The sequence below is a fragment of the Bufo gargarizans genome, chromosome 3 (assembly GCF_014858855.1).
Source record: "Bufo gargarizans isolate SCDJY-AF-19 chromosome 3, ASM1485885v1, whole genome shotgun sequence".
In the NCBI taxonomy this organism is placed as follows: Eukaryota; Metazoa; Chordata; class Amphibia; order Anura; family Bufonidae; genus Bufo; species Bufo gargarizans.
In genome coordinates this window covers 194,931,264-194,954,115 of record NC_058082.1, presented here as the reverse complement: position 1 = coordinate 194,954,115, position 22,852 = coordinate 194,931,264, and the positions used below count along the sequence as shown (strand labels likewise).

The window sequence follows — 22,852 nt, the reverse complement described above, 5'->3', positions numbered from 1 at the left end:
GATTTACATTAGCATTCAGTCTGCCATCTAATTAGACAGCCTAGCGATAACCGCTGATCACAAGCCATTCTGATGCTAAATATTTGGATTTTTAAAATCATTTTTATTGCACCTCACAGATGCAGAGATTTGGTAAGAATATGAGTGCCCGTAAGTGGTACAGACAGGAGCTGTCGAAAACCCAGTCACCGGGTCTCTTTCAGCAGTCTATGGAATTGGGCAATGTGTTTCCGCTCACTTCAGAAAGCATGGACGACAGCTAGCACTCCACCTATGCCAGCAAAGACGGTCTGTTTCTGCCAAGCTGGAAGGGCAGACAGCAGCTGTCAGATCTGGTAGGGAAGATGCAGGCACAGGAAGCTAGCTGATGATAGTGGGCGCGTCACGTGGTTATATTGGGTGTGATTATATGGGTGTGGAGCTGGGAGATAATTCTGGAACTACATGAGTGAGATACTGCTGTGGTTACGGGGGGAGGGGAACTGATGTTACTAATGTAAGGAGGAACACTGCTATTACTACTGGGAAGTAAATGGGGCTTAACTTTTGAGACACAGTGGACAGTGCTGTGATAACTGCGTGGTTGGACCACTTTTATGGGACACTGGTTTTAACTACTGAAAGGGAAGGGGGCACGGTTTCCTTACTGAGATGCTTGTGTGCATCTTTTCAGGCGACACTACTGTGACCATTTGAACAAGAAAAGGTCACTGCTGTTTCGGGGGAGCCGAACATCACATATTGCTAAGGAGGACCAAGGCTATGACTGTGCTGTGACTACAAAAGGAAGGGGGGAATGAACGAAATCTGCAATTGCATGGCTGGGTTCACAAATTCTGTAAAGAGAGTTTCTTTTTCCCAAAATGAGGATTAGGTCAGCCATGGTTTTCTTTATACTACACTTTGGGGGAGAAGTGCACACCCCAATGCATCTTTGCCGATTACAAATGTTTTGTTCGTTACTACCAGGAAATATTTGTCATGGCTTATATATATAATTTTTTTTTATTTTTTATTTTAAGCATGGAGTCCTACACAAGGTTCTATATTTGGCCCAGTAATTTTACCAGCTGAGCGAATACATAGAAAAATGTCGGCTTGACTGTAAAATAAAACTAAAATAGCTGGAAGACCATACAGTGCACAGACCTAGAAAAAGTGTGGAAATAAATGCATAAACAGAAGAGGACATGTATATCGGGTGCCATTTTTGCTTTACAACTGTACAAATATGCTAAAACAATTGGTTTCCTACTTTAATGTACTCCCCCCAGTGCTGCAGCAGGATTGTCTGACCACCTCTGACCCGGCTGAAGAGCTGATACATAAGAGTCAGGTCCACAACTCTGTTCTCATCCAGCATGTTCTTCAGCCCTGCATGTACAAAACCACGCACAGCTATTACAATCAAGCCAGTGTACACAGTTTCCTAACAATAAGCTCTGTGTTCATGTGTCGCTATATTCAAACAGGTCATACACTCCTGGAATACAACTTAAAGGGAACCTACACTGTATTGCATGGACAACGCAGTTCACTTGATGGCCAGCAAGCTATACAGCAGGTGGAGCTGAGCAGACATATATCGTTTTGTAGGAACGGATTCTGTAGAACTAGTACTTTAAGCATTTAAATCTCTTCTCTCATGTGTTTTTTTCAGACGTGGGTTTGACTGCACCTCAACATCTGGATACACAACTACTCAGAGGGCATCATAACGTCAGAGATCTGTCACTTATGACCAAAAGTGCTGTAGTTTCAAAGAGTTTACATCCTATTCTGCAACGTGTGGTCAGTGGTACCAGCAAGGAGCCTAAAGTATTCATGATATGCAGAATATTCCCCTTAGCTGATGGACAGCTGTCTTGCTAATACTATACACAGTGAGAGAGCTGCCAATTAGAGCCGGTGAAAGCCCACATATCATGATTACATTAGACTGCTGCCTGATGGTGTTGGCCATGAGCCACAAGGAATAAGATGCAAGTTTGCCCAAACTACTGGACATTAACACATAAGTGGCAGACCACTGAAATCAGAATACCTGTCACCACTTTATGTTGCCCTAAGAGTAGATGGCATAAAGGGTCCGACCGGTTGACATTAAAGACCCTGAAAAATTGTATCGTATTTTCTTAACCATTACATAAATATATGGTTGCCAACAGTGTGCCAGTCTGCAGAACTGCCGTATATTTATGGGCCCCCTTACCCAGTAGATAGTGGGATGCCTGCTTCAAGGGGGTGTTCAGATTTAGCTATAACTAACAGCCACTGGTGGAGACCCAATTGGCTCAGGTCCTGATAACGGCACCTGGACCAGAATCTGGTAAAAACTTGTGAGATACAACACACTTCCATGTTGCAGGAGTATCATCAGGTCCCGGCAGCACAGGAGCGTTCAGCTCTGGCTGGAATTACCACTGGGTCCTGAAACAAGCAGGTTTCGATATCCACGCCAAGAACAGAGGATTTTAATTATGTGGATACCTGACCCCTTCCTTGGGATGACCCTGATTGGTTCCTTCCTAAACCGATCACGTCTTAAGGCTGTTTACACCAACAGATTATCTGACTAATTTCTGTCCAATCAGACCAATAGTTGGTGTGTATAACAAAAGATCTGTGTGTAAACGGCCAGAAAATGTCAGATAATCTGTTGGTGTAATACAGGCCTTAGGGCAGGCATCTCAAACTGCGGCCCTCCAGCTGTTGCAAAACTCCCACAATGCCCTGCTGTAGGCTGATACCTGTAGGCTGTCCGGGCATGCTGGGAGTTGTAGTTTTGCAACAGCTGGAGGGCCGCAGTTTGAGATCCCTGCCTTAGGGAAAGAACAAATCGATGGAATCGGAGAAAGATTACAGCAGCGACAACATATATATTACAAAGTTAATTCACGGTCCCCAGAATGCAAACAAACAAAAAATTATGGCAAAATGAATTACACCAACCCAAAAAATGAATATAGGTCAGCCATTCATATGTACCCTAAATAGTTCTATTAAGAACATCATTTGTACAACAAAAACCAAGCCCTTATACAACATCCCTGCAAAAGTACGATTCAGTCTCCAGCAACGAGGAGAGAGCGTGTGCTATGTGACTGCTTCTCTCACCTCGCTCTACCAATTTGTGATAGATCGCCAAGACACATAGACACATGAATTTTTTTTTCAAAGTGAAGGGACAATTTTAAGGGGTTTTCCAGGATTATGCCCCTGGGGGTGCGGTACCTATTAAAAAAGAAAATAATCATACTCTGCTACTTCCCACCACTACCTTTGGCGATATTCTAGCCCCCAAGTGGCACGTCACTTCTGGGTCACATGGCACTTAGGGAGTGCAGTGGCGCACGTGACCCGAAATGTAAATAAAGAGGCTGGGGAACAGAAGATCGCTGAACAGAGGCCGGGCGATGGAATGAAATGACACGGAGCAGGCAAGTATTATCTCATCGATTTTCAGCCATTAGTAATTACAACACAGTTGTCACCTAAGCAATATACAACAATCGTTGAAGCAGATATGGACATTCCGGATTTTTTTAAATATTGGTGAACACAGACGTAGTTTTGGCGATGTGGACAGCACACCATGTCCTATTCTTGTCCGTTTTGCCCTCGGCTCTACAGCAGTGTGCATGAGCCCTTACGGTAGTACTTACTAGCCTCCTTATTCCTGACACTGGAGTATCATGTGACCTGCAGTCTGACCACCAGACTGATACAGTAAGATTGTCTATGCAGGTCTGTAAGACTCATCAAGGTTCTCATAAACCTGCACAGAAAATCCGATTTCCGGCTGACACAGCAGAGCAGCAGGAAAAGTGAGCGCCATTTGTGTGCCTCACAATCTCAGGACATACAGAGGGTATAAAAGGAGGAGCTGGGGTTCTCTCATTGATAGCTGCATGTTTCAGATGACACAATATATCAATACAGTTGCATTTCAATATACAGTCTTGTAAAAAAAAAAAAAAAAAAGCAGCAAGGTGGGGCTCTAGCACCACTCTAAAACTACATATTCCAAGATGGGGCCACAAATATTTCCTCCCTATTTTTGGTATGCAATTTCACGTCTAGTGCAATGAGAACACAGAGTACTGGGTGGTGCAGATGTCGGTGCCGGCAGCAAACTTCATCCACAAACACAATGACGTCAGAGGATTAAACCACAGGAACCACACTGCAACACGATTCATTCATGTGCCAAACTATATATATACACACACACAAATATATGAATTTATATATGTACACACTTATACATGCACACACATACACCTACACAGTCTTCTATAACACCTACAGAAAAACATAACGCAGTGCTACACCAATACAAAAGTATATCATATTTATTAGTTCAAATAAATATTAAAATAGTAAAAAGCGGTGGTAAACATACACAAACAGATAGAACGTTTCACATCTCACTTCTTCCCCTGAAGCGAGATGCGAAACGTGCGTCGGGGTATATGATCACACAGGTAGGTATTCATTTTATGTTACCCTACAAATGGATTACTTGATTATTTTGTTACTATGTTACTCTCTTCTGATCTTATGTAATACTATGGTTATTTTTTGCACTATGAGACACATTAGTTTCAGGGTATATTTAATGCCAGGTCATCCCAGTAGTTTATGTCATTTACTTGCTGACAGTGTGTTCTGTCTGTCTGTGTATGTTTACCACCGCTATTTACTATTTTAATATTTATTTGAACTTATAAAGATGATAAACATTTGTATTGGTGTAGCACTGCGTTATGTTTTTCTGTAGGTGTTATAATCGGTATTTAGAATACGGAGTGCAATAACTTCCTAGGAGCCCTATAATTTATTGGAGGTACAATTTCTTGTATGTTGCGGCCTTGTGCTAAAATAAAGAAAAATTTACGTTTTCCCCAACAATTTACCCTCAATAACCCCATGAGAAAGTGAAAACTGAAATTTAGAAATGTTTGCAAATTTATTAAAAAGGAAAAACTCAAATTTTGCATGGACATAAGTATTCACACCCTTTGCTATGACATTTGAAATTTAGTTCTGGGGCTTCCCCTTTCTCTTCATCATCCTTGAGAGGTTTCTCCACCTTGATTGGAGTCCACATGTGGTAAATTCAGTTGTCTGGAAAGACCTCCCCTGTCTATACAAGGCCACACAGTTGACGTTGCATATCAGGGCAAAAACCAAGCCATGAGGATGAAATAACTGCCTGTAGAGATCACAGACATGATTTTGGGGATGCACAGATCAGAAGGGTAGGAAAACATTTCTGCTGCACTAAAAGTTCCCAAGAGCAGAGTGGCCTTGATAATTCTTAAATAGGAGAAGTTTGGAAACAACCAGGACGCTTCCTGAAGCTGGTCACCCAGGTAAGAGAACCTAATGGGCACTCTGGCTGATCAACAAAGATCCTGCTTGCAGATGGGATAAACTTCCAGAAGGTCAACCATCACTGCATCACTCCACCAATCTGGGCTTTATGGAAGAGTGGCGAAAAAGAAGCCTTCCAACAAGATAATGACCCTAAGCACACAGGCAAGACAACACAGGAGAAGCTTAGGGACAACTCTGTGAATGTCCTTCAGTGGCCCAGGCAGAACTCAGGCAACGGAATATCTCTGGAGAAACCTAAAAATGGTTGTCCACTAATGGTCTCCATCCAACCTGACAGAGCTTGAAGGGATCTGCAGAGAAGGAGGACAGAAAATACTCAAATCCAGATGTGCAAACCTTGTGGCATCATACCCAAGAAGACGAGGCTGTAATCACTGCCAAAGGTGCTTCACCTAAGTCCTGAGTAAGGGATCTTTCACACGAGCGGATGCTGTGCGTGGAATCCGCTGCGTGAAAGAATGCCAAGCTGCGCTCTGGACAGCAGAGACACGAAGCGTTAACATGACTGATAATGCTCTGTGCCTCTTAGTGACCTTTTTACCACAAAATCACAATGACAACTTTATCTCACTGTGATTTTGTAGTAAAAAGGTCACAGAGAGGCTCGGACCATTATCAGTCATGTTAACGCTCCGTGTCTCTGCTGTCCGGTACGGGGCTTGGTTCTCTTTCACGCAGCGGATGCCACACAAGGGATCCACTCTTACAAAAGACCCCTAAAGGAACTGAGTACTTATGTCAATACAATATTTTAGTTTTTCCTTTTTATTAAATTAGCAAAGATTTCAAACATTCTGTTATCACTTTCTCATTATGGAGTATTAGGAACAGAGTGATGTGCTAAAATAAAAAAGTTCAGGTTTTTCCCCCAAGACACTGAAATGAATTCTGCACTTAAACATCAAAACATTAAAGAGGTCATAAATCGGGATTACCTTTTTGTAAGATGGCAGCCAAGTGTTCGCCTAGTAGCTGTTTCTCCACACAAGCTATTAAAGGTTTGCTGCGTGATAAAATGTAGGATATTACTTCTTGACACATTCACATGGCAGTTTTTTTGACAGGAAAAAAAAATAGAACATGTTCTATCTTGTCTGTTTTTCACTGACCGACTGTCCCCATACAATTGAACGGGTCCAGTTTTAAGGTCCATTTCTCAGAAAGGCATCAGTGAAAAAAATGTCTATTAAAAATGGACAGTTTATTTTTTTCACTGTTGTGTGCATGTAGCCTAACTGTTCAATGCCAGCAGTTACAAATATAGTAGATAGGAGCTGCACACAACTGTTTTGGTCAGAAGTTGTAAGCTTGCACTACTAAAACTTTCCAAAATATTTTCCATTACAATTCCCCTCCCATTTATGTGGCCAAAACTTTGGGGAAATACATCAGAAAGTTTTTTTCTTTTTTTGAGAAATGACTAATTCTCAGACAACCCAGTTAAAGGGTCTTTGCTTCTCTGCTGAATCTCTTCCCATTGGTTGGAGAGACCAAGCGAAATACACAATAGTTTTGCTGGTTTTGCATAGAAGAGACGAGTCATCTTGATGGAAAACTGCTATTTTCCTTATTTTTGCAGCAGCTCTGGTCATGCATACTAACGTGTGTTCTCTAAGGCAGACGATGCTAAATTACTTACTGTGTCCCATGGTCTAAATATGTAATGACTCTATCAACCTCTTCTTCTAAACGCTTATTCACATGATGTAAATATTCAGGAATCTAGAAATAAAACAAGGCAAAAAGGCAAATAAAGAGAATATACGGCAAATAGTTCCAACAGGCCAGCAGTGACTGATTACATGCGTTATTGACATGCAAGCTTATTTTCTAGCAGTAATCTCATACAGATTTATAAGACTCAACAGCAGAACCCCACAGAAAAATAAAATCAAGAATAGCATCTTGTCACTGGCATGTCATAGCTAGGGATGAGCGAAGTCGATTCGCATAAAACTTTGTTTGAGTGAGCGCTCTGTACAGTAGTAGAATGTATTGGCTCCTATGAGCCGAAGTTATTACTTGCAAAGTCTCGCGAGACTTTGCATAACAACTTCATAAATCAATTTCTACTGTAAAAAAAATAAAATAAAAAATTCCCAAACGGTTCAGTTCCAAGTGGTAGTTCGCAACGAGGTTTTATGCGAATCGACTTTGGATGTTTTATCCGAAGTCGATTCTCTCATCCCTAGTCATAGCCACACTTCCCATATCCAACTTCATTCAGACATAAAATGAGACACACCTTTTCAGGTTTTGCTTTTTAACGCCCTTAACCCTTTCAGCCCCAGTTTCTTATTTTTGCATTTTCATTCTTCACTCTGCCTTTCTGGAGCAATAACTTTTTTATTTGCCATTTACATAGCCGCATGAAGGCTTGTTTTTTATAGGACAAGTTGTACTTTCTAATTCCTCCATTTAATATTGCATAAGATGTAGTGGGGAGTTGGAAAAAAACAAAACGAAAAAAAAAATGTAATTCTGCAACAATTTTAAGGGTTTTGTTTTTACAGCGTTTCCTATAAGGTAAAACTGATCTGTTGCTTTCATTCTCCAGGTCAGTACAATTACCGAAATTATATATTTTTTTCTTCATCACAATATTCTGAACACTATAACTTTTTTGTAGCTATATGTACAAAGCTGTGTGAGAGCTCATTTTTTGCTGGGCGATCTGTACATTTTATTAATACCATGTGGTGTGTAAGACTTTTTGATCACTTTTTAACTTTTTTTTTTTTTTTTGCGGGAGGTAAAGCAACCAATAAACAGCAAATTATCCATTTTGACTTTTAGCTGTTTACCATATGGAAAAAAAATCATTGTATTTTTTTAATCGCACAGCATTATCACACGCGGCGATACCCATGATGTGTATTTTTTTATTGTTTGCATTTTTTTTATTTACATTTTGGGGAAAGGGGGTGATTTCAATTTTTATATATTTTTTTTTTACACTATTTTATAGTTCCTATAGGGAACTATAACAAGCAATCATCAGACTGCTTCTCTCATACACTCCAATTCATTAGCATTGGAGTGTATGAAAGTAACAATGTATACCTATGGAGCCACAAATCTTATTTAAAAGAATCGTATGCCCATTAAATTCAAAAGTGCTGGGCCGTCCAGAGACGGGGACACTCCACTCTGTCTAAGAGATGGAAGTTTAAAATGGGAAACACCCCCTCTCTCCCATTTTATCTCCCAATTCCTCAATAGTGTATTTGAAAATATATTTTCTAAACTCCTCTATAGGTGTTATCTCACGAAAATGATTGCTATGCAATGAATAGGGCATTTCAAATTATATATTACTGAAATATACATGCTCTCTGGTAGCGCCCCCTGCTGTTTATGCTTTTAGTCCACCTTCGACTGCATGCTCTCTAACTTCCCTGCTGGCGTAGTGGTCCGTACAGCCTTCATTCATTCATCCCTTCTAATTCATAAACACATGTAGTCATACATCTCTCTAGAGAGTAGATAAGGAAACTGTGGGGCATTATATACCACATATATCATTGGGGCTATATGTGAGGGACTATTTTGTATGCAGGGGAGGAAGGAGTTGACAAGGGTTAATTGCACCAAATCCTAGGACAGGGATCAGCAACCTACAGCTGTTCAGAAACGACAACTCCCAGAATGCTTTATTCACTTCTGTGGGAGTTAGAACAGCCAAGCATGTCTGCATGCTGGGAGTTGTAGTTTCACAGCAGCAGGAGTGCCTGTCCTAGGAGATGCAGATGCTTGAGGAGCTGCTGCCCACCCACAGAAGTTCTCCAGATAAGTGGTGAATAAAAGTTAAGGCCTCTTTCAGACGAGCGTATTGAAATCCGTCAGTATCCTGGCTCTGGATTCTGCATTGATTTCTGATGATATACCATCAGTATTGGTCAGGATTTCAATGCATTTTTGATGCAATCAAATAGACTGTAATGTGCGGATTTGGAAACAAATACGCACATAACTTGGACATGCTGTGGATTTCAAATCCTGATGGAAATTATAAGCCCATGTGAATAGCCCTATTCATTACCATTAGCAGTAGATCCCGGTATATAAAATCTGGGCCATTTACAGATTGCAAATATTCTCGTGTGAAAGCGGCCAAAGAGTTTTAGAGTTGTGGGAGAACCACTTTAAAGAATCTTTCCAAAACCCAGAAAAATTCTGCTACATGCTGAGAATGGTATAAAGTAAAAAAGGTTTATGCACTCGCTCAACCCTCCATTGATCGTACTCCAGTGATGGCATAACCAGCTACGTGACCGCCAGAGCGAGTGACAGGCTACTGGGATCACATGGAGTAGCTGATGATGTCATCATTAGTAATTGAACAGATGTCTAAATACTATCGGTATATATACTCCTAAATGCACCAACTCAATTAAATGTAAAGCGCCACATGCAATTTTTTAACATGTTATCACTTTGGGAAGGCATGGAATAAGAAAACCTATCCTTACACAAGGTTATAATATAGTCACACTTGCCTCTCTCTCTTGCATTAGTCTCTGCCCTTCAGCTGCATACAAGCAATTTGTTTCCTCCAAAAACCTTCCTTCAAAAGAATCTTTGTACACCTATACAAATCAACAGTGAGAGGTAGGGAAAGATTACTACATTCAATATACAAATGATAAGGTATACGCTTATACAATTTCCCATTTACTGTAAGTTTATCCTGGTGTATAACATAACCATCTCGCTCGGTCAATGCAGAATTGGGAGACTAGTCGTGTATATAAAGTTGTTCTATTTTATCATAATATATATTATATTAATCCGACTAAATGACTGAAGTGCTTTGGATGAGATGAGAGTGAAACTGTTGCAGGGACGTCATGTTCATTACCTTTGTAATACATTACTAAATAGAATTCATCTTCAGCGTTCTATTTAATGTGGCTTAAAGTAAGATGCAGAGAGCAGCTTCTCAGCCTGCCTCTGCCTCCCTAGGTGAAACTAACCTAATTTAATCAGGGATTTACCATGATTCATACTAGGAATCTCTGCCTGTACTATCTGCTGTCAGCGCTGAATGCTGCAGCCCCACTAGTTTCCTTATCTTCCCAGCACTAACCAGAAACCCACTGGGAAACAAGCGGGGCTGCAGCAATCAGCCTCCAAGTAAGTGTACTGTATGCCTCTGTTTAGCACGTTCTGTTACAGTGCAGTTCTCTATCTTCCCCTGTCCCCAGCAATCAAGTACTCCCTGGGAAGACAGAAAGAAGAGCTGCAGTCAACAGTGACTGCCAAACAGACTCACCCTACACATTAAAAACCTTACAGGACTAGGCCATTTTTTGCCAATCTGACATTAGCCACTTTATCTGGTGATAACTTCAAAACTCTTTTACTTATCCAAGCCATTCTGAGATAGTTTTCTCATCACATATTGTACTTCATGACAGTGGTAAAATTGAGTCAAAATATTTCATTTTAATTTATAAAAAAAATACAAAAGTTTACAAACAAAAATTTGAAAAAATAAAATTGGGAATTTTGAAGCAGCCACCAGAAGTAGAATCACTGTGCGCAGTGAGCCAGCGGCTGCTTCATGAATTATCACAGGGATCGCAGGTCAGTGAAAATAACGGAGCATTAGATTGCATAGAAAGGGGGAATATAAATGTAATTTTAACTCCTAAGACTCCTGTGCCCAGCCTTCTGTCTCCCAGGGAAGCACGGATGGCCCTTAGGAACGCTCTTTTGAAGAGTGCTGCTAAGGGCCATTTCAGCCCCAGTTTTCTACCAAAATTTTACGTTTTGGCTAAATAAAGTCTATTGCAAAATTGTTACCTATTTGCCCTACACTTTAGCAAAAAATAAATACAAAATATGACAGTTATCCTTTAAGAAAATTTTCAAAACCCAATTGTTAGGGACTAGTTCAGGTCTGAAGTCACTTTGTGGGGCTTACATAATAGAAACCACCCATAAATGGCCCCATTCTATAAACACCCCCCCTCAAGATATTCAAAACTGATTTTTACAAACTTTGTTAACCCTTTAGGTGTTCCACAAGAATTAATGGAAAATAGAGATACAATTTCAAAATTTCACTTTTTTGGCAGATTTTCAATTTTAATAATTTTTTTCCAGTTACAAAGCAAGGGTTAACAGCCAAACCAAACTCAATATTTATGGCCCTGATTCTGTAGTTTACAGAAACACCCCATATGTGGTCGTAAACTGCTGTACGGGCACACAGCAGGGCGCAGAAGGAAAGGAATGCCATACGGTTTTTGGAAGGCAGATTTTGCTGGACTGTTTTTTTTTACACCATGTCCGATTTGAAGCCCCCCTGATGCGCAGTATTGTTGGTACTAGTTTAGGGTACATATGATTTTTGGTTGCTCTATATTACACTTTTTGTGAGGCAAGGTAACAAGAAATAGCTGTTTTGGCACTGTTTTTATTTTTTGTTATTTACAACATTCATCTGACAGGTTAGATCATGTGATATTTTTATAGACCAGGTTGTCACTGATGCGGCGATACCTACTATGTATACTTTTTTTTTTTTTATTATGTAAGTTTTACACAATGATTTCTTTTTTGAAACAAAAAAAATTATGTTTTAGTGTTTCCATAGTCTGAGAGCCATAATTTTTTTCAGTTTTTGGGCGATTACCTTGGGTAGGGTATGATTTTTGCGGGACGAGATGGTTTTATTGGCACTATTTTGGGGTGCGTGTGACTTTTTGATCGCTTGCTATTACACTTTTTGTGATGTAAGGTGGCAAAAAATAGATTTTTTTTTTTACACCTTTTTTTTTTTACGGTATTCACCTGAGGGGTTAGGTCATGTGATATTTTTATAGAGCAAGTTATTACGGACGCTGCGATACCTAATATGCATACTTTTTTTATTTATGTAATTTTTACACAATGATTTCATTTTTGAAGCACAAAAGAAATAAATCATGTTTTAGTGTTTCCATAGTCCGAGAGAAAAAAAAAATTCAGTTTTTGGGCGATTATCTTAGGTAGGGGCTTAAATTTTTTACAGTGTTCATCTGAGGGGTTAGGTCATGTGATATGTTTATAGAGCTGGTCGATACGGACGCGGCAATACCTAATATATACCCCCTATTTTTTACCTTTTTTTTTTCTTTATTTGGGGAAAATGACGTTTTTGTTTATTTTTACTTGAAACTACATTTTTTTGGGGGAAAACTTTATTTATTTATTTTATGTATTTTTTTACTTTTTTTTTTTGTCCCACTTTGGGACTTTAACTTTTGGGGGTCTAATCCCTTTTACAATGCATTCCAATACAGAAGTATTGGAATGCATTGGCTGACTGAGTAATACAGTGTGTATTACTCATACAGCTTCCGGCCTGTGAGATCCACGGGGCTGGATCTCACAGGCTCGTCACCGGAAGGCAGCGCAGATGCCTAAGGAAGGCATTGCACTGCCTTCCATGCCATCGGGTCCCCCCTACAGCCGCATGGCTCCTCCCCGGCGTTGTGACAGGATGCCCGCTGAATGATTTATTAACCCCCGCCGCGCCGCAATGTAATTTTAAACTTAGGACGTACCGGTACGCCCTGGGTCCTTAAGGACTCGGCAAACATGGCGTATCGGTACGTCCTAAGTCCTTAAGGGGTTAAGACTAAGGATAGACAATGCTGTGGTTTTCAAGCACTCTTTAGTGTGGCTTACACTAAACATTATATATATATATATATATATATATATATATATATAGCAAACAAATACATATATATACACACACACACACACACACACACACACATATACACATTCACTGGTAAAACACCTGTGCTGGTTACCTAGTAGCTCCTCTGTAGTACTACATGTCCTGTACTGCCCCCTGTCTGTGCCAGATTGAGCTGCACCTTTGGAGCTGCGACTTAATTTTATTGTTCTGGTACATGTACAGTATCTCACAAAAGTGAATATACCCCTCACATTTTAGTAAATAATTTATTATATATTTTCATTGGACAACACTGAAGATCTGACACTTTGATACAAAGTAGTCAGTGTACAGCTTGTATTACAGAGTAAATTTGGTGTGCCCTCAAAATAACTCACACTGTCATTAATGAAAATGGCCAAATTATACCCAAGTAGCCATTTTCTATCCCCAGTGTCATGTGACTTGTTAGTGTTACAAGGCCTCAAGTGTGAATGGGGAGTAGGTGTGTTATATTTGGTGTTATCGCTCTCACACTGGTCACTGGAGTTGAACATGGTGAACCGATGGCCTAGGCCAGTGGTGGCGAACCTATGGCACAGGTGCCAGAGGTGGCACTCAGAGCCCTCTCTGTGGGCACCCACGTCCTGGAAAAAGTCTAAGGCAGGGGTGCACAACCCGCGTGCCACATACAGCCCCCAGAGCCCTGGTTTGCGGCCCCCGTCTCTGGCAGTCAGTGACGGTGGGGGAGCCAAGGAGAAGGCAGAAGAGGTTTATCCGCACTTCTGCCTTCTCCTCAGATAGATGAGCAGTGCGCTGAGCAGTTTAGACCCGGCGATAGTCCGGTACAGAGGAGTGCAGAGCCTGATGAGCTCTGCCCTGTACAAAGCCTCAGCAGGCTGGTTTTCCCTGTAACTGGGGCTCCCTTTGTATGCTCCAGTGACAATGGAAATAGTGTTTAAAAAAAAAAAAAGGCTGTGTCCCCAGAGGTCTTTTATGGACCTTTTTGGGGACAAGTTATTTGGCAAATATATATGTAAAAAGTTTAAAATGAAAAAAAAAAATTATAAAAAAAAAGTAAAAAAAAAAAAGTGAAAAATAATAAATAAAAAAAAGAAGAAAAAAAGAGTCAGTGTCCCCCAGAGGTTTTTTTAAGGACCTCTTGGGGGGGACATACAGTGCTTCAAAAATATATTTTTTTTAAAAGACAAAAGAAAATTTTATAAAAAAAAAAATAAAGAAATAAATAAGTAAAAGAAAACAATCAAAATGAAAGTACAAAATAAAATTGTATACTGTCCCCAACGGTCTTTATGACCTCTTGGGGGACATGTGGCAAAAAATTTTAAAAAATAAACAATAAAGTGATTATACAAATAAATAAAAAGTCAGTGTCCCCCAAAGGTCTTTCTGTAGAACTATATTTAAGTTAAAAAAATAACTATAATTACAATTATCACCTCATTCATGTGAAACTATACATATTATATAATAAAACGATCCAACACATATAGGGAACTAATTATAACAATTTGCATATAGTTTTAAACAATGAGCTATAGTTTAAATAAAAAAGACTTAAAATTTTTTTTTTTTTAAGTTTCCCCCTAATAAAACTGAAAAAATATATTAAAAATCCCTGTGTCATGTAATAAAAATGTGCAAAATTTATTTTGGTAGTCCAACAAATAAAAAAGTTACAAGTGTCTGAACCACGTGCGCTAAATCACAAAACTGTGGCTGGCCATTAAGCCTTTTCAGGTCTGGTCATTAAAGGGTTAACCAATAAATGTGATTCCCACTAGTAGGGCCCCATGCACACGACCGTGCTGTGTTTTGCGGTCCGCAAAACACGGATACCAGCAACGTGCGTTCTGCATTTTGCGTAACGGAGTAACTGATGTGGACAGCACGTGGAACCAGAAGATGGAGACAGCGGATGGCAGGAGCAGGAAAGCATGAATCTTCTGTCCCAGGGCCATACTGCAGGAACGTGTTATAAATCCCTGGGATGCAAGATGTATGAGCGATTAAGATTTTAGGCTCAGTGGTAGACAGGGAGCCTCTAATAGGAGTTAATGTACAGCTAGTATAGGAACTAAAAGCAATAGGTATAGTATAATAATGTGTAATAGTATAGGATTTTAAAGGCACACTAATAAAAGTAAAGTTTTAATTACAATTAAAGACACATGATAAAAAGACGTTAATAGGTCCAGATGGACCACTTGTTAGTTTGCTAAATTAGAAAATGTCGACATGTGCTGAGGTCACTTGAAATCTGGCTGTACAGTTCATTGAGGAAACCATAAATGCCAACATGTACTGTGACATACTGAAGCAGAGTATGGTCCCTCCCTTCGGAAACTGGGTCGCAGGGCAGTATTCCAACATGATAAAGACCCCAAACACACCTCGAAGGTGACCACTGCCTTGCTAAAGAAACTGAGGGTAAAGGTGCTGGACTGGCCCAGCATGTCTCTAGACCTAAAACCCTATGAGTATCTGTGGGGCATCCTCAAACAGAAAGTAGAGGAGCGCAAGGTCTCTAAAATCCGCCAGCTCCATGATGTCATGGAGGAGTGGAAGAGGATTCCAGTGGCAACTTGTGAAGATATAGTGAACTGCATTACCAAAAGAGTTAAGGCAGTGCTGGAAAATAATGGTGGCCCACAATTTGGTCATTTTCACTTAGGGGTGTGATCTGGCGGGCAGTTCCGTCGTCGGAACTGGGCGCTGGATCCGTCCATCTGCCGCTGACTGAAAGCATTTGTGAGACTGATCCGGATGCGGATGCCTCTCACAAATGTTTTGCAAGGACGGACCCGTCTCTCCGCTTGTCATGCGGACAGTCTTGTATCTTTTTTCACATTTTTACCAGTCTGCGCATTTGCAGGCGGGAAGGATGTTTCTGGCATTCCGGTATTTTGAATGCCGGATCCGGCACTAATATATTCCTATGAGAAAAATGCTGGATCCGGCATTCAGGCATGTCTTCAGTTTTTTTCGCCGGAAATAAAACCATAGCATGCTACGGTTTTATCTTTTGCCTGATCAGTCAAAACGACTGAACTGAAGATATCCTGATGCAAACTGAATGTATTACTCTCTATTCAGAATACATGGGAATATAGTTCTTTTCCGGTATAGAGCCCCTGTGACGGAACTCCGTGCCGGAAAATAAAAACGCTAGTGTGAAAGTACCCTAGCTATATTTATATCTAAGCTATTAATAAATAAATATGGGCCAGTGTACTGAAACACTTTTTAAAAAGTTTTTGTGGGGTGGAAAACAGAAACACAATTTTGCCATTTTATTTGTAGGAGATGTTCATTTTTATTTTTTTCGGGGTCACTGAACATGACTTCAGCATGGTATAGGTTCAGGCCACCCAATAATCTGGGCACACACTTACCGACCCTGGCACTGCTTTGCATGAATAAGGAGAAAGATACTGAAGTGAATCACAGGGAGGGAGCGGGCACACCATTGATTCTCTTTGCCCCGCTGCCGACACTGATAAGGATCTCGCATGCGCGATACCTTACAGGAGCCGCGGAAGCTAGAGGAGAGAGAGGGGGCGGAGACACAAGGCTCTGACGTTTCGTGTACAGGGCCCGGCCACGCCCTAAGGCAGGGAGAAGCCTGTACGTGAGACGTCACCGCCGGAGCCTTGTGGATGACGTCAGGGGTCACGTGACCCGCATCGGCAGTTCACAAATAATGCAGAATAAATTAAATAAATCATTTTTTTTATATACTGTTATAAGACAAAGTAACATGTATAGATATAACTCGGACAACCCCTTTAAGTTCACCTGTAAAGGTTAGAGTACATTTTAGGTTCATCCTGAAATTTCACCCACAAGCCAAATATCTTGAACTTTTCGTGAGTAGTGTGTGTGTAAGTGTGTAAAGATGGCATGCTTATTTGTTGTGCTGCATAGTTCCAATTTACTTAGGGAAAACCATAACGGTTCAAATGAGGACTCTAATTTTCCACAGAAGCCATGCTACACCTAAGTACAAGTGCTAACATGCAATTCTCTGGTAGTTTTTAACTGTGAATTTGGTGCAGATATAAACCGTACCTTAAAACAAAGTTTGAACTAAATCTAAAACTCAGATCTCTTTCATGGAGTTTCTTCCACGATATATAAGATGCTGACATTCATGTGATTATATAAAATATGTCACTAAAGCCACTGCTTGCCAAATTTGACAAACTTGAGCATCACACATCAAACGGCAGCATTTAGCATGAACCTAGGTACAACATCTTTGCCTCTGGTGAGACTGAAGAGACCTTTTGGCCACTATCAAACTTGTGTATTTTGGTCACTATTTTACATCAGTATTTGTAAGCCAAAATCAGGAGTGGGAAATAAAGATAGAAAAAGTACGTCTGTGGTGTGGATCCACCCCTGGTTTTAGCTTACAACTACTGATGCACAAAACTGACCAAAATAATGCCATGTGTGGAATTAGGCTAGGACTAAAGTAAAAATGTTCATTTTCATGTTTGTTTGTTTTTTATTACCAAAAACAAGGTTTTAGCTATATAAATAGTTACTTCAATATAGTTTTCATTAGTGATCAACTTTATACAATTTTAAATACCCTCATACACAAACTGTTTCCATAATTTAAGACACTTACTTGCAAGTCGGAAAGCATACCAAGTAAACTTCTCAGCAGGCTTCGGTCCACAGCCTCTCCAGACCGCTCTTTCTCAATCAGAAGCAGGATGCCATCTATAGTTTTTGCCTGAACTAACTTATCACTCACAACATGACAACGGAATAGCTCCAAACCCATATCCCTACAGTGCAAGAAGGAACAAAAAGGCAAGGCTGTAACCATCTACACATACAAGCCATACTGTATAGAGGAAAACAATAAAAAATGTAAAAATCTAGTAAATCGTGTGCAAGTACAACTATTTTCTTTTAGCCATTACTAGCTTGTACCTTCTACTCCTACATAATCAAACTGGGACTGGACATATCCCATCAGGTACTGAACACCGATCCATTATGGACCTAACATTTTTTACTGACCTTATGGTGATGCTGGACACTGGGTTATATCTTAAATTAAATCTAAGTATAGGTCATCATCAGATTGGTAGTAGTGTTGATCGAGCATGCTCGGCCGAACGCCAGTTTGGCTAGAGCATTGCGATGCTCGGCACATCACGGTGTTCGGCCGAATACCGTGTGTGCTCGAGTCTCCTCCAGCATGTTTGTTGGCTGCTACGTAGCCACTAAACGTGCAGTTAAGTGCTGTCACTCACTGTAATGCCATGTTGGTTACTGGCATTACAGTGATTGGCTGGCCGGAACGCGTTACAGGTGGTTCGGCTCAGTGTTAGTCAGAGAGAGCTGTGCTGTAGAAGAGAAAGATAGTGTAGGGAGTGAAATTTTCCTTTTTTCAGTAGAAAAACTTGTCAGAGACCCAAAAGTCCTTTTAGGACTATTGTTGTGTGTGGCAGCAATCTATATTTTTAGCTCAACCTGCGCTAAATTGCGGCTATTGTAGAGACTCAAAAGTCCTTTTAAGGACTATTGTTGCGTGCAATTGTTTTGCCGCTGCATTACCACCGCGACATTACCTGCGCTACATTTCCTGTATAACGTTTGTGCATCCTAAATATCAGTGACATTCAGTTTATTTGTGCATACACTTACAAAACCTGCGCTACTGTACATGTGACATACTTGCAAGTAAATATACCATTTAATATGCGGAAGGTAAGCAGTAAGTGACGGGGAAGTGGCTGTGCTGCTGATGGTGCATGCAGAGGCCGTGGCCCTGGGCGCGGTGAAACTGTGCCTGCCGCCAGAGAAACACACTCATCCACGATACCTAGCTTCATGCCCCAGTTTGCAGGGCAGCGCAGGACACCACTCTCGACGTCACATCAGTGCGACCAGGTGGTCGGTTGGATTGCAGCAGATAATGCTTCCAATTGGTTAAGCACCACCCTGTCTTCCACAAAGTCCAGTCTCAGTAGCCAAGAGTTTGGTCAACAGAATCCTCGCCCTGATCCTCCTTCCTCCCACCATGGTCAGCTCAGTAGCAGGCCCTCGCCCATAATGTTTTATAGTCAGCTCAGCAGCAGACACTCACACTAATGTTTTAGATGGTCAGATCAGCAGGCCTGGCTCCTAATGTTTTAGAGGGTCACCAGCAGGCCATTAATCATAATTTTTCAAGGCTGTGTATGATGCCTCCTTTATGTGTAACAAAGGGTGTATTGGAGTCCCGGTTCCTTGTAATTTTTGGCAGCCCTTTCACTTAGTGCATAGGCTTTATAAGTGTAGGAGTCCTATGTGAATGAGGCCCTCCTTTATGTGATATACAGGTTGTATCGGAGTGCCTCTTCCTTGTAATTTTTGGCAGCACTTGCACTTTATATACAAGTAAATATACAGGAAAGAATGTTTCCTAACAATTTTTCATCTAAAATCAATTTTATCTTCGGTTTTGTGCGTATTATTGTCAGTCCGTAAAAGTGGCATACTCCTCGGACAACATTGTTCCCAGCAGTGACCTGAAAGTCCAAGATGCATCCAGACATCCTCCCCATGCTGTTCCCGAGCCATTTCAGTGGTGTTTCCATCAATTTCTGACCTTTTCCTGTGAACCAGAAACCCTCCCCTCTTCAGAGCAGGGGGTGCCTGGTTTAATGCTCAGGGTCTCCCATTGAATTCCATTGTGCTCAGTAGAACACCCGAACATCCCAAGGAATTCTACTCGAGCACCTGAGCACTTTGGTGCTCGATCAACATTAATCGGCTGGGGTCTGACTTTTTTCACCCTCGCCAATCAGCTGTTTGAAGAGGCCTTAGTATTTGTGCGAGCGCTGCTATCTCTTCACTATTTAACTGCACGCCACGTGACTTGTAGCAATGGGTATTCATTTGCTTGAATGGGATGAGCAGTTGTAGCTACACTGCGGTCCCGCTACCAGTCAGACGGCATGCGGTTAAACAGATGAGCAAAGCGGCCTCTTCAAACAGCTGATCGGCAGGGTGCTGGGAGTCATCTGATATTGATGATCTCTCCTGAGGATAGGTTGTCATAATTATACCACTGCAGCAGATTCCGACAAGAACTGCACTGTAGTCCTGTATGTGAAGGAAAGAGTGTGCATTACCAGAACACTTACCATATAGAAGGAAGCATCGAGTTCTGCAAGACATAGGTCCGGTCCAGAAATAGGAAAATGCTTCGAATCATAATCTAAAGAAATGAAGACAGAACAGACTTTTTCAACTCTTAATATACAGACTACATTCTACAAGCTATGGACTACCTGAGGGACAAACCCAAAAAATAAGTTTTATATTTCAAGCCACCAAAAGAAGTGACAATCTACGAGATAACTTGCCTCTAACAAATGAGATCATTAAAGGAAGCCTAGTGTGCTGCCCATAATGTGCGGTTTTCTATGTTATCATAGCCGATAAGCGCATAGTATGGAGGAGGAGAGGCTGATCCACGACTTGATTTAGTATTTCTTTGTATAAGATTTTGGCACAAAATTTAGATCAGTTTACATGTATTGCACTGTAATGTGATTTTTGGGGTAGAATCCACACTGAAAATCTGCACTAAATCTCCCATATCTGAACATGGACTAAGGCAGTTTTCAGGACTCAAAGAAAGATTGACAACTCTTACTGAATACAAACCATATAGCAAGCATGGGCTTGGTCACATGCTCCTCTGAAGCCAACGACAGGCTTTAGCGGCGACGTGTCCACAAGCAGCATATCACCGCTAAAGCCAGTTAATGGCTGCAGAAGAGCATGTGACCGTGACCATGCTGCACCAGAACATGGACACAGCGGAGGCAGCGCAGAGGACTGGAAAGGTGGAAAGCAGATAAGTATGAATCCTCAGCTCAGGGAGGCAGGCTGCTGGTGCTTACTAAAATGTCCTTATTCCTCGAGAACCCTTTTGTGGACTAAATGAGCTTTCAATTTAAGACACCGAAAAGAAAGAAGCGCTCTGTTTCTATACATCATGATTAAGACACCATTTATCTATACATTATGGTGCTATTGAAAGTTTTTAGAGGTCTAGAGGAGGGGTTACAAAAAACATGAGTGAAGAGAATTGTGATCTACTAAAAGCTGTGAGTACATTACTATTGTTTTACTTGTCTACTTTTGCTGTCATCCTTGTCTTTTTTTCTTTTCAAGTATTACGGTATAATTATAAGACGTACCCCCCCCCCCCCCCCCCCCCCAAAGTGGGGGGAAAATGTCAATGCATCTTATGGGGCAAACACTAACAAGCGCTTTCATTATGGAAGCGTTATTAGCACAGGACGACCGAGAAGGGGTGAATCTAGCGCTCCCCAGGCTCTGTACTCACTGTTTCCTGGTCTTCCTCTGCTGCTGGCTGTGCTGTGACTGCGCACAGCATTAGGACGTCAGCATTCTGTGACCTTACCCTGTCCATCGTCGGGTCAAAGCATAGCACGCCAGACGAAGACCAGGACCAGTGGCGTCCAGAGCAGGATAATGGTAATTTAGTTTTTTTTTTCCCTCTGATCTGAGGTCTGCTTCACATGGGGCCTTATTTACAAGGAGGTCTGATCTGAGGTCTGCTTCACACGGGGGTTTATTTACAAGGAGGTCTGATCTGAGGTCTGCTTCACATGGGGGCTTATTTACAAGGAGGTCTAATCTGAGGTCTGCTTCACACGTGGGCTTATTTACAAGGAGGTCTGATCTGAGGTCTGCTTCACATGTGGGCTTATTTACAAGGAGGTCTGATCTGAGGTCTGCTTCACACGGGGGTTTATTTACAAGGACGTCTGATCTGAGGTCTGCTTCACATGGGGGCTTATTTACATAAAGGTCTGAGGGGTCTTATAACAGCTGGGCATCTGATCTACGGTCTGATTGGGGATCTGATCTGAGGTCTGAATAGGGACCTTTATTAACATTGGGGGCCTAATCTGAGGTCTGATTGGGGCCTTATTAACATTTGGGATCTGAACTGAGGTCCGATTAACGTTGAGGATCTCATTTGGGATTATTTTTTAAGGGAACAGAATGGTTACATATGATCCCCCACTGCTGCTGTTTAGACACTGCTCACTACTTCCTAGATCCAGCTGGAAATGACCTCTCAGCCAATCTCTTGTTGAAGTGGTGACCCGCCTCCGCCACTGATTGGCTGCATAGGAATTTCCTGTGTGTTCAGCTGTGGACTGGAGCAGCGTCAGAACAGTGGCGCTGAATTACTGTGGCAATACTTCTGAAATTTTTGAGCCATTGTTATTTATTTTTTATAAAAATAACAAATATCACCTTCATGGGCAACCCCTTTAAGGTGAACAGATACACTATGACTGAACTAACTCCATGTGGTCAGGGCTCACAGCTCCAAGTAATCCTTGCTGACTCAATGTTAATATGGTACATTTTAATCCGAGTCAATCAATGAGCTTGTTGATGGTTTTCAATGATATTCAGTAGAAATGCTCTACTGAAATATAATGTAATACAGTGTGGACAGCGCGGTAAACCTACCATTTGCCTACAGTGATCTTTCCAACACAAGTTCACCTTCTTTAAAAACAGAAAGCTGTCAAGAGATTCTGTACACGATCAGACAAGTTAAGGAAATGCAGTGAAAAGATCTGATAATTCAGGGAGTACACACTATTTTAACAAGCTTTCCGAGCTGTAGAAAATACAGCAAGAAGCAGCAGAATGCATAATGGCATCATTCATTTTGACCTAGAA

General features: G+C 41.1%; 1 protein-coding gene across 2 annotated transcripts in view; it reads right to left on the bottom strand.

The window, feature by feature from the left end:
- Positions 1–22,852, bottom strand: part of CUL4A (cullin 4A) — a 73,567-nt gene that overhangs the window by 33,382 nt on the left and 17,333 nt on the right. For both annotated transcript variants that reach the window (XM_044288384.1, XM_044288385.1), the window contains exons 5-11: positions 22,637–22,706; positions 20,257–20,330; positions 17,742–17,904; positions 9,903–9,992; positions 7,043–7,125; positions 6,339–6,406; positions 1,256–1,374 (exon numbers count right to left, since the gene is read on the bottom strand). In XM_044288384.1, coding sequence (XP_044144319.1) covers positions 1,256–1,374; positions 6,339–6,406; positions 7,043–7,125; positions 9,903–9,992; positions 17,742–17,904; positions 20,257–20,330; positions 22,637–22,706 — 667 coding nt within the window. The remainder of the gene's footprint in view (positions 1–1,255; positions 1,375–6,338; positions 6,407–7,042; positions 7,126–9,902; positions 9,993–17,741; positions 17,905–20,256; positions 20,331–22,636; positions 22,707–22,852) is intronic.